The 13165-nt window shown below is 39.9% G+C and overlaps 1 protein-coding gene across 1 annotated transcript in view; it reads right to left on the reverse strand.

The window, feature by feature from the left end:
• KIF4A (kinesin family member 4A) overlaps nucleotides 1-13165 on the reverse strand; it is an 87136-nt gene that overhangs the window by 33057 nt on the left and 40914 nt on the right. Inside the window, exons 13-17 of the mRNA XM_081042702.1 lie at nucleotides 11397-11453; nucleotides 10222-10407; nucleotides 4603-4706; nucleotides 3498-3642; nucleotides 2651-2761 (exon numbers count right to left, since the gene is read on the reverse strand). Coding sequence (XP_080898828.1) covers nucleotides 2651-2761; nucleotides 3498-3642; nucleotides 4603-4706; nucleotides 10222-10407; nucleotides 11397-11453 — 603 coding nt within the window. The remainder of the gene's footprint in view (nucleotides 1-2650; nucleotides 2762-3497; nucleotides 3643-4602; nucleotides 4707-10221; nucleotides 10408-11396; nucleotides 11454-13165) is intronic.

Here is a 13165-nt window from a genome sequence, read left to right on the forward strand (position 1 = left end):
TCCATTATGTATCTTCTAGAGATAGCATAGACCTTGGTTTTTGTTATTCAGTCTGACAGTCTCTGCTTTTTGATTAGATTGTTTAATCCACTCACACTATGTTATTATTGATATGACTGGTTTTATGTTTTCAAGTTCATTTTTTGTTTTCTGTCATATCGTTTTGCTCATTATTCTTTTACTGCTTTCTTTTACATTAGGTGAATATGAATATTTTGTAGTGTAGCATATTAATTCCTTTAATGATTATTTCACTATACTTTGAGTTATTTTCTTAGTTATTGCTCCAGTGCTTATGATAAACATCTTATCAGAATCGACTTCAGATTTATATTAACTTAATTCCGGTGAGATATAGAAACATTATTCCTATATAGCTCTGTTCTCTTTCCTTTTTTGTACTATTATTGTTATGCATATTAAATCAACATACATTGTATATTGTGTATAATATACATAGCCCAAAAATACCTTACAATTATTACTTTATGTATTTTATGTCCTTTAAACAAACTGAGATGAAAAGAACTCAAATATATATTTACAGAATTTGTTCTTATTTACCATTTCTGGTTCTAATCTTTTCTTCCTGTATATTCACGTTATCATCTGATGTCATTTTATTACTCAAATACAACTTTGCTCCCAGCCATCTCCTTTGTGCTGTTATTGTCAAATGTATTACATTTCTATATGTTATAGGCCCATCAATATGATTATATACATATTATTTTATACAATTGCTTTTTAAGTCAGTTAAGAGAAGAAAGGAAAAGAAATATGCAATTAAACTCTTTTAGAATTACCTATGTAATACCTTTATTGGTACTCTTTGTTTTATTTTTTTGTGCAGATTCAAATTCCTGTCTGGTATCATTTGCTTTCAGTCTGAAGTTCTTTTAGTATTTCTTGTAAGGTAGAACTAAAAACAAATTCACTTGGCTTTTGTTTATCTGGAAATCTTTTTTTTGTTGTTGCCTTCTTTTTGTGTCTTTTAAATTAAATGTATTAGGGCAACATTGGTTAATAAGATGATACAGGTTTCAAGTGTACGATTCTGTCATACACCATCTGTATGAATTGTGTGCTCACCGCCTGCCATCATTTTTGAAAGAAAACTGCTGTCTATAAGATTCTTGGTTGATAGCACCTTTAGGTTTTAACTTCTTCAAACTCTTTCCCCAAATTAAAGTCAGTCCCCTTAGGGAAGGCAGCATTCCTATGGCTGTTGCTATGGCCTGCCTCTCTCCCTGGGCAGAACCTCTGCACCACTGCTCAGGACCTGGGGTGTGGACAGCTCCCACTGCTCTGCGTGACATGTCTGTTCTATAAGTAGGGTTCTGGGCTACGGCAGTAGGCGCTCTTTTTCTTGGCTTGCCTTTCCTGACATGGAACCTGCATCCTATGATTAGATGGGTCGGGGTAAGCAGGCCCCAGTATTACTGGCCTTCTGTAGCAGGGCAGAGCTTCCCCCTATGCATGAGGCTTAGGTGAAAGAAGGGATCCCCAGACCTCTTTGCTGCTCTTGCCTGAAACAGAGCTTCAACATGGAGTTGTGGGGATGAAACAGAAGAAACCACAGTCATAGACTGGGAGATGGGAGGTGAGGGGAGGGAGCTGGTTGTGGCTCAAATGCCACAGACTCTTGCTGTCCTTACTGAGATTTAGAAGATTTCCTTGAATTATTGTTTATTTGCTCTATGCCCTTTGGGCAATTTCCAGAGATTTTTAATGGTTGTTTTTATAAATTCTATCAGTTGTGATTCTTTTGTTAGGTAGAGCCCACAAAGCTCCTCATGCTACCATTCTGAAAGGACGACCCTCTTTATTTCTTGACCCAACATATCACATTCTGACCAATTCTAAAAATTTCTGCCAATTCATGTCCTTTCCCGTGTGCTTTTGAAGAACACCATTCCTACTCTAATTCAGGCCCTTACTATCTTTCTGGATGATACACTATCTTTTTAACTTGTGCTCTGGCCTCCGGTTTCTCAATATTTCAGTTTGTTCTGCACATTCATCTTTTTAAAGCAGTACTTTGCTGATATCACTTTGTTTTTCAAACACCTTAAGAATTTTTATACTCCACTAACAAAATGAAGTTCTAACTTCTTGGATCTTTAACAATCCAGCTTCAACTTGTCTTTCCAATGGAATCTTCTGCTACTATCCTTCATCCCACCGGGACCACTCGCCATTCCTTGAATATGCCTACAAAGTTGTCATCTGTGCTTTGCTCCTGCTATTCCATCTCTATCTGGAATGCCTGCACTTGTCTCTATGAAAATCCTACTTATTAGCCAAGGCCTGTTCAGCTATTGTCTTTTCACTCCAACCAGAAGTGTGTTTCCCTTTCTTAATTACTCTGGTGTTTTAGACCATTTGTCTAAAGATCTCTTTATTTCTTATATCGGAGAAAACCATGCTTAGTCTCACCTTCCCCTCATACAAGACATTCTTCAAAGGCAGAGTCCATATACTACTCATCTTTCTGTTTTCCATGGTATCTAGTAGATAGCACCTTGCACATTTAAATTCATGAATGTGTCACATTTGGAGATGCCAGTTGTTTGAAAAGATGATTTAATGTTATGCAGCCCAGAGAATGGTTCACTAGGTAGGCCTTTGAGGAGTAGTAGTTACTTACTCGTTCTTTTAACTGGATTACTTCTTTGTCTTTTTGTTGCTTCCACTGTCTAAACTTCTCAGCATCCTCTTTCATCTGACGCATTAATTGTACCCGCTGGTTTTTCATTACCTATAAAAACAACAACAGTATCAGTATTAGTCATCTGCATCTATTCTAGGCTGATGTGCAGATAGATAGACTAACCATTAAGAAGAGAGAAAACCCAGAGCCAAGCAGAGAAGGCAGCCAATCGATTTTCTGATTAGGCTTGCAATACGCCTTCCAATGCTTGCACAGGGTTTCCAAGGATTCACTACACAAATGAACACTGAAGAAATAAAAGCAAAAATGTGCCTACAAGCTAAAACCAGCCCTAAATTCATTCATCATGCAGAAATGAAATTTCAAGGAAATATGCATTATACTAAGCCTCAAGGACAAATCCACCTAGCAACCATTGTACCCTAAAGGTTCCAGTGGCCCTATAACCGCTACTTTGCAGATGTCAGAAACTGAACATTCAATGCCTGGTATTTTCTGTAGGTGCCTGTCATTTGCAACTACTTCACAGAATTATTCCTCATGATCGTGGAACGTGGTCAGGATATCAGCACTAAATATTAAGGTATTTTTGCCCTCTGGTTTCAGAGACTCTAACATTCAACCCTGAATGTCAAAGAAGGGTTTTGTGGTTCAGATCTAGATGACTACGAGAACAATGTCCCACAAAATGGATGTCTTTGGAGAGTCCCACACTTGAAATGATGACCCTGCCTGCTACTTTCTCACCTGAAAACTCCTCTGTAGTAAAATCCCTATGTTTGTAAGTTTCAGTAGGTTAAGTGCAAGAATGAGAGTTAAGTACCCGGATCTCCTGGTTCAGTTTGGAGACGGTGTGCTCTGTGGATTCTTTCAGCTTCAGAAGTTTGGACTGTTCATTCAGTTTCTTCTTCAGATCAGCTATTTGACCCTCAAGCTCCTGGAGACGTTTGCGGCGGCGCTCACTCAACCTAAACACAGAGGCTGTTGGAATGAAGACTAGCGGCAGCAAAGCCTCACTTGCAAACACACAGGATTAGACTCCCAGGCTCACAACCCTGATCTATATAAAACGGGTGAGCAGTCAAATAGTCATCTTAAAACAGGAATACCAGCAAACAGCCCAAACTGCCTCAGTGATGGGGCCTTAACACACAGTCAAAGAACCATTCTCTTGAGTGTGTTAACAATACGGTTGCCTCAGTATACCACCCCCTGCCCCCAGCACTCTGTTAAAAGGATGTTTCTTTGAAGCCATTTCACTTCACTTGAGGTGTAAGGAATAATTCTGATGATTATTACACAAGTCTGAGGTCAAAAGTAAATGTTCACCGTAACTTTTAAGAACGTGAACTTTAGACTCAGTAGACGGATATAAAGGAGTCACTGAGTAAAGAGAAGGGAGAATAGCCAATAAGGCAGAGGTCTGAGGGACAGGAGGATATTCTGGTCACCTGTCTCGGCTTATTCTGAACTGACTGAGGAATGGCTAGACTGACTTTTCTTTTACTAGCCTGGGCATTCACTCTTTTTGCAAGCGAATTTACCCTCAGTTCAGGGACAAAGAAACTATTGGTGTTTGGTAGGTTGGATAATCTTTCAAAGTCCAGTTTACATGCTAACTTTGTAGAAAGCCTTCCTTGATCATGCCAGCCTAAACTGGTATCTCCTGCCTCTGAACTCTTAAAGCAATTACTGCCTAAGAAATTTATTGGGCTACTAATCATATGCTGGGTTATGGCCTTCTTTTCCTGTCATGATGAGATGTTATTTAAAACTTCAAATACTTAACTTTTCTTTTGTGTAGGTCTCCCCTCCACTCAGTGTAAGCCTTGTGGGGGCAGGAAATGGCTCTTTCATGTCTCTATTTCCTCTACAGCTCCTCACACATAGTAGGAACTTGACATAATATTTATTGACTTTATTCTTACTTGGCTTGGTTGACATCCTTCTTTGTTGTCTGAAGTTCAAGAAGCAATTCTTCCTTTTCTTTTTGCAGATTGATGACTTCCAATTCAAGATTTTTAATGTTATCCTACAAATGTTATAGGTCAGAGAGAAAGAAGGCATTAAAGGCACAGGAAGAAAATCATTTCAACATTCCACATCTTAAGGAAGTATGCATTCAATTTTACCACTTCAATCGCACGCTAAAAACTTTTGTACTTGATTTGATGAAGATTAATGTCATGCAGTGGGAAAAGTATGGACTTGGAATCCCAAGGCCTGGGTTTGAACCTTGGGTCCAGCACTTATCATCTACATACCTTAAGGAAAGTCACGTCATCTCTTTTAGCCTTAGTCTCTGTGCAGAACAGAGTTAACACAGCAGGCCTGAGACTACTACCCTTGAAAAGGCCTGCTTGCAAGACTGGCCTTGGCTCGTGTCTGGACTTGGATTTGGGGAGGGTTCCCACCATTCCCTAGCTGACAAGAGTGGCTCACTGTGCCTAAACTGTGAAAACCATGTGACTGGCCAGGAACATGTATCTTCCTTCTGGGAGTCTAGAATTTGGGTATGTGCCAGGCGGAGAGTGCCTACCCGAATGACCTCCGCTAAAAACCCTGGGCTCCTAGGCTCAGGGGAACTTCCCTGACAGGCCACGTGTCACACATGTTGTCACAGCCATTGCTGGAGAAATGAAGTACTACTTTGTGACTACACTGGGAGAAGACTCTCGGAAGCTCACACGGATTCCTTCAGACTTTGCCTCATGTGCCTTTTCCCTGTGCTGATTTTGTTCTATGCCCTTTCACTGTGATAAATCTTAGCTGTGAGTAGGACTGCATGCTGAGTACTGGGCGACCTCCTGGCAAGTCGTCGAACCTGGGGGTGGTCTTGGGGACCCCAAAGAGTTTCTCTATCTATGTAAATAGTTAACATCATGATATACTTCACAGGGTTGTTGGCAAGATCAAATAAGATAAAAAAGCAAAGATTTTGTAAACTGAAAATTGCTGCACAAACATTCTTATATTCCGGACTTGTGTTCAATAGTAACTGTAGTTCTGTGTGCATTTAGGAAATAAATTTTAGAAACTGAAGTTTGGTAGTTTCCAAGAATGGGAAAGTCCAACGGATAGACTCCTTCCTGTTCTCATAACTGGAAAAGATGAAAGGAAACTGGCCGATGAGTGAGTGGTTGGCAGCCAAGAAGATTAGATGCAGGTCCTAGACCAGTACTGAGATGACACAGAGGCAGGGACAGGTTAGGTGGGGCTGCGTCAGAGAAGCTTTCTAAATAGGCAGAGCTGTTGTCCACGAAATACACTGAGACACTTCAATATAACGAAAGAAAACCCCAGTCTTGTTGCTCTACACTAACCCTGCGTATTTAAACAGGCAATAACGTGTATGTGTGTGTACTTCTAGAACTAAAACATGAAAACATTCTTGTAAAAAAAATCCAGAAAATACAATGTAAAGGGCAAGTCCCCCTAACAGCCCTACTCCTGCCAAAATTCTAGTCTCTTCTCCAGGAGAAGCCACTGTTATCGGCTTGGTCCAGATCTTCTAGACATTTTTCTAGATGTGATCATATTCTAGACATTTACACATGTATGTAAATATGCAGCATATATAATTAATGTATAAATATATTGTAGCATTTGTCTAGAATATACAATAGAATATATGTAAATAGATATAAAAATAATATATATTAGACACACACACATAGAAACGTGCATGTGTGTGTGTAGCTATTGCAACGTATGAAAGATAAATAGAATGTTTTCTGTATATATTATTCTGCAACCTGCTGGGTTTTTTACTTGGTCTTGGAAATTGATTTTATCAGTGCATATATAGCCTTAGCTCCTTCTGGGTTTCTTGCCATAATGAAATATTCTCATGCACATGTGCAAGGTTTTTCTAGGGTAGACACAAGTGAAATTACAGGATAACTGGGGTACACATTGTCAATTTTAATAGATGCTGCCAAATTGTCCCCCACAGTGGCTCTTCCAATTTGCACTGTCGCTAACTCTGGATGAGAGTACTTGTTTCCTCGTACCTTTGTCAACACCTGATATGATACCAATCAGCTGGGTAAAAAATAGTATCTCTTCATTATTGATGCCACATGCAGTCAATAATTATCTCACCAACGCCATAAAAGGAATTATTCAAATATGTGAGTCCTGGGCTATAACTCATGGTTATCTTCATTAATCAGAACCCATACCTCCTCAGATTTTTCTATGGCAAGGCTTCAGGGTGATAGGAAGAATACTGTTTAGGACAAAAAAAAAATCACCTTTATTTCTTAGAAAAAAGAGAGACTGGTTTACATGTGATTAAAAAGTACTATTTACATTAAGAATTTATTTCTTCTTAGCTCTTAGATTTGGGAGCTCAAGCATGTTTGATTTCAAGAGAAGAAAAGGACAAGGTATCTTAACACAGCTCTAGCTTATTACTAGCACCTCCCCATAGAGCTAGAGATACCCTGGTGGGACATATGTTCCCGTGTTTGCAGGCAAGAGTACAAGAGGAGAGAAATGATTTCTCAGCCTTACCATGAATCTTTTGTTTACCATGGAAAGGCCAAAATACATTCAACCTAAAATGAATGCGCAACATAAAAAGTTGCGTTTTACGTCCTATTAATGTGGAGGATTGAGCTACGTATTTAACTTGCTCCCTCCTGAAATCCCACTAAAATGACCCAAAAGAAGGGTATGAATCAACAAGGATGAAGAAAGCACTCAAAAGATACAAACTTTTGGAAAAGGAAATTAGGTGGGTAAGTGGTAACTGACTTAGCTGAGTGGAACAAGCTAAACTATGACTCCTACCGGACAAATGGCGAGAAGAAACAAGCCAATTTATACCGTGGGACCACAGGCCTCTGTGGACTCAGAGAGCAGACACAGCGGAAGGCAGGGCTAAAGTGTCATACTGCTGGTAGAGGATTAAATGATATATGTATGTGAATATGACTGGGGAGACTCCAGCTCCCTTATTTTCTCTGGGCTACCGCCACTCTGCGCACATAACTCCACACGGGAGAATAAAAGAGTTCTTTATTGGAAACCAACCAACCCATGAGAAACCCATGCATACAGAACTTTCCATTGGCTTTTAGTGCATCACTGTTAAATATAAATGGACAGCCAGAGATCACTGGAAATTTGAGGTATGTTTCTTAACTGAAAGAAAGACCAAAAAATACTAAAGGAAGGAATCAGGAGGAAACAAGAGGCAGGGCAGGAAGAAGAAAACCTTAACAAAATTTAATTTTTATCCTTAGAGATGAGCACTGTATCCATGAAAAAAAACAGGAGGCTAGTGAAGAAATAATACAAGAAAACTTCCCACTAAAGGAGAACAAAAATTTCTAGATTGAAAGGACGTACCAAGCACCAAGCACAATAAATGAGAAAAGACCCATACCAAGGCACATCACTGTGAAATTAAATGACACTTGGGGACAAAGAAAAGATCCTGAAAGTTTCCAGACAAAAAAAAATATAGGTCGAATAAAAAGAATCAGCCGAACCAATAAGTATAAGAACAACAAAAGGCTATTTGCAGGCATGCAGTTGTTTAAAACATTTTCTATTCATGTACATTCTCAGAAAGCTATTAGGGTTTCACTCCACCAACACAGATGGGTATCCCAAGAACAAGGAAGATGCAAAATCTGTTTGAACATGGACATGAGAAGTGAAGCAGATTCCCAGGACAATGGTCCCAGAGTGATGGCTGGGCAGGAGACCTAGAGAAAGCAAAGCAGGACAGAACATTCCAGGAGGGTTGCCTTCAAGAAAGAAATAGCCTGATAAATTACCTGGTATGTTTGACCATATTGAGAGGAGTTTTATAATTCTGTCAAGAAGTTTGGAGATAAATTATTGATAGGTACATAGAAGACTAAGTAAATAAAAAAGTGAGATTACTAACTCTAGTAAATACAGAAAGCTGTACAAGAAAGGAAATGGAATCACATTATACTACGCAGTATGTGGCTCAGCTGCACAACATATTTACATAATCATAAAAATTTAAACACTAAATACTCATTTCGTCAAACATTGTGAAATAACCATTTTGAAAGATGGAGGTGAACAAGTGTGCATGGATGGCTGTATAAGAGAGCTATATTCCCATCTTTCACAGTGGGAAGTCAATTGATGATGTTTAAGTATTTTAAATGAACATAGTTATACTACCAACTTTTATTGAGAAATATGGAGGTAAATGTCAGAAGGAACAGCTTAGAAAGAAATCCTGCCATTTGCAATAACCTGGATGAAGCTGGAGGGCATGATGCAAAGTGAAATCAGCCAGAGAAAGACAAATATTGCATGGTGTCACTTATCTGTAGAATGTAATTGTTTTTAAAAAGTCAAACTTATAGAAATATGGAATAGAATGGCGGTTGCCAGGGGCAAGAGGGGGGACGAAATGGGAGTGATATTGGTCAACAGGTACAAACTTCCAGTTATAAGACGAGTAAGTTCTGCGAAGCTAGTGTATAGCATAGTGACTGTAGTTAAGAATATTGGATTGTATACTTGAAATTTGCTACGAGAGTATATATCAAGCATTCTCACAATAAAACGGTAACTTTGTAAAGTGGGGAAAAAAGAGAAACGGCTTAAAGAACTTAAAATTACAAGCCTAGGGAACGGGGGAGAAGGTAGATTGCTTTAGTTTTCTGAGTACGGTACTATTTGACTTTTACAAATGATATACATGCAATTGTTTAACATAAATAAAAATTAACTTTTAAAAAAGTTAAATAAGGCTGGGATAATAAAAAGGCAGTACAACCTCTGTTGGCAACTCAATTATTGTTTTGGAAGCAACCTTTTTCCTAGGGGGAAAAAGTGGCAAAAATCATTTAGTAGAAACACGTTTCACATTTTTCTTCTGAAAATGTAGGGGAGCTGGTGGTACACACGCATGCATATTCTAGGGGTTTCTTGACGCCAGCATGTAGGACTTCGGGGGTGGCAGGATGGAGCTGAATGGAAAAACAATGCACCCTTCCTCCTGCCAGGCCTGCTAACATCCCTCCGTGGATGGGGGAGACGGGGCTACAAGGCAAAATAAGGTCTGGAGCCAGGGGAGCGTTGTGGGTAACCCAAAGGCCAAAGGCTTGTCCTTCCTTAAGTAATGACATATCATATTAATTAGCAGGGACCACTAGAACCCCCACTGGGAAGAACAGTCACTTGATCTCTATGACAAGTCTCATAACTGACACTAACTCAGAACATCTACTAAGACATATACCTTTCTCAGAAGGCCAGCATGCTTATCTGAGAATTTCTCCAAGTAGGGATGATTTTAATGATAACATTATCAAACTATTCATGAAACCAATTGCAGAAGGTAAGGTACTAGATTCAATGAACCAGAAGTATGGGTTCCCTATCCTGAATGTATTCTTTTTTTTTTTAACCAACAGTACAACTCCAGCTGATCTACACACATTACACTGTGCTGCCATTGTCAGAAACGGTGTGCCTGTTTTCTTCCCTTACGATTGAAGAGGGATGGGAGACATTAACAAAAGCTGCCATAGGAAAGATTTTACCTGGTACTGGAACTGAATGGGCTGCAGCTGACTGTCACTCTGGGTCATCTTCCTGGCTAGGGCCTCTTTCAGGGCCAGGGCTTTATTCAACTCAACCAGCTCCTTAGACATCTGAGCTTGACGGAGAGCATGTTGCGTGGTGAAGGCAGCCGAAGACCTGCTGCTCTCTGGACTGGTTTCCACTTGCTGGAAAAGATCAGGAAACGAGTGACTGGAGCCCCTTCGGTCCAGCTTCAGCACGTCCCACAGCTCTTCTCCATTCCCAGGACCTCTGTCCCTTTAGAACGGTGGCTTCTCTCACATTCACTTCAAACATCGGAAGTAAATTGACCTAGCTGATTTCCCTATGCTCACAAGCACCTTATTTCTTATCGCCTTTAACTGACCTGTTAGAGCGAACTAAGTTTCTTGTTCTTTTCTTTATTGCTTTGGTTAACATTTCTCACTTTGCCCCATTCTCAGGGGTCCTTAGAGGAGAGAGGGTCTGGAAATGGTACTTTAGGAATGGTGGAAATGGAGAAGAAGCTTCATTTATTCTCAGAGCTGACCTCTGACACCGATTTATGTCCACCATCGTTCTTCTTTCAGAATATGAAAACTACCAGCATATAATTGCTTTAGGGAGAAAAAGCTGTGTCAAGCAAACCATTGTCCAGCTTTTAATCTGGACTTTGCCCGATGACCTTTAGCCAACATCTAATACATTTGATCTATTCTTGCAACTTGAACACTCAAAATATTTGCCTTAGTTCTTTTAGCCCCTAACCATCCCATCCATAGAAAAGTACGCTGAGAAGAAAAGTTTCTCGTTCATTTCTCCTCTAGTGCTTTTTAGACCTTGCCATGATTTCCTAACTTGTTCCCTTCCTCATGTTAACTGGCTAGACAGCTGATGCAGAATTCCAGCATCTCACAAGAAATCAGTTAGCCAGACTGCAAATACAGAACGTGACATCCCTGAGAAGCCCTGCCACCCCTTTCCAGTTTACCATTAGAGACAGCCTATCCAAGTTACGGATTTTACAAAGCTGAGGTTTACACTCAAGATTTCGGGATTTCCAAGGCATTCTGTGGAGGATGGGAGCAATCAGGGCTTGTCTTCCCCAGCTGAGTGATAAATTACAGGAAATGGCAGTTAAAGCTCCCGGTTCTACACAAAGGGGCCAGTTACTTACAGCTTCCGGTTCCACTGCAGTATCAATGGCTGCAGCCATGCAAGCAACAGTTTCATCCTGCAATGACAAGTGATGTTTCAGTTTAGGAAAAGATTCTGAACTGAAGCCTACCAGTGGATTGGATACTGGTTATTTCATTTTTTTTTTTCAAGATAAGAGAGACCATTTACGGTGCTGGGCTCATTTGTAGTCATATACACTCCAAGAGCCACATTTCCATTTCTCACCTCTCAGGAGTTTGTGTTCTTTATAAAAGTTGATTGTGCAGTCTATGTAAAAAACACAGTCATGAAGCAACTGACATACTTATTGCACCTCTCCTGCTTGGCCAGAGATTACTGGGCCAGACTGAAACGCTTAGCCATTCCAACAGGCAAAACTTTAACCCACTTTCTAGACTCCATCCTTTCTTTTTATGTTTTTACCACTAAATCTACTTCGGTAATGTCCAGGCCTCACCAGTTTTCATGGACACACCATCCTAAGAACAGACATATCAAATAAAGACGAGGCAGCAGAAAAGGGAACAGAATAAAGGTTTATTTTTGATTTTTATTTTACAGTCGGTCAAGGTAGCAAGAGCCGACCTTATAAGGAAATAAATGCCACAGGTGGATACCCCAGAAAAACGTTCTCATGAAGTCAGACAAACATAGTGCAGCCTCCGTCCCTCTTATATTTAAGAACTGAGCATATGTCGCTACTCCAGGCAGTGGTTATTTGGAGGGAAAGGACAGGCACTGATTCCCTCCCAGAGAAGGGCACCTTCCTTTCTTGGGCATTGGAACAAGTACCAGAAGGGAAATCTAAAACCACTTACTAGGACTAATTTGTTTATAGGCCAGCATATGCGCAAGCTCTGTTCTCCCCACTGAAATTTAGACTTCATTTGGCAATTGCAACATGGATTACCACTTCTGTTTAAGTGACTGTGCAAAGCCCTGGGAAGAAAGGATTATTTCCAGGAAGTCACACGATTAAGGGGGTCATAGGTCATAGAAAGAGCTATTGGCTCAATAGCAAGGAAAGAATTTGGGCGAGCACACTAGCCCCATGAAATGGTACATAACTGTTGAAACTTAAATCTCAGTACCTTTAAGGTAAGGTACTGAGGCCCTTAGTAAGTGCTGTTTGTAAAGCACTTCCCTCATTCTGTCCAGAAATTCTCAACTAGTGAGACTCAAAGAGAATTCAAAGGAAGCTCCAACATTCCAACATCTTTTCTCATCATGCTTTACAGTATTGGTGATTCTTTAAGGGCAGGACATATTAAATCCTTTAAAAAAAACCCCAAAACAGAGCACTTCAATATATTACAGGCTAATAGTTACCTTTCCTTCTCTCCCATGTTTTAAGTTTCAGCAAAAGGACTAACTAGTTACAGACCCATCCTAGATTAGTAGGGCCTATAACACTGGCTTTTGGAGACTTTTTCTAGTACCTTCCAGAGGGTCAGGATCAAAGTAGATGGTTTATGCCTTAAAGAAGACATGTTGTTACTATGGATTTACCTTTTGGCCCAATGACATTTCACAAGGCTAAGGTTTCAGCTTTGGTGACTTGTTCTACATAGTCCTAAATGTAAATGTATAACAATAAGATTTATTTCAGTCTAACCACCCCTTTCTCCTTCATTCTATGGCTACAACTGAGAACCTTTTGTAAGGTAAAAATACCTGATTTGAGAAGTTGATGGTCAGGGGAACAAGGCTAGGGTACATTGAGCTACAATACCCAGCAATACCTTCTGAAACGAAATTTGTGCTTGT

Source organism: Rhinolophus hipposideros (genome assembly GCF_964194185.1).
Source record: "Rhinolophus hipposideros genome assembly, chromosome: X".
Classification (NCBI taxonomy): Eukaryota; Metazoa; Chordata; class Mammalia; order Chiroptera; family Rhinolophidae; genus Rhinolophus; species Rhinolophus hipposideros.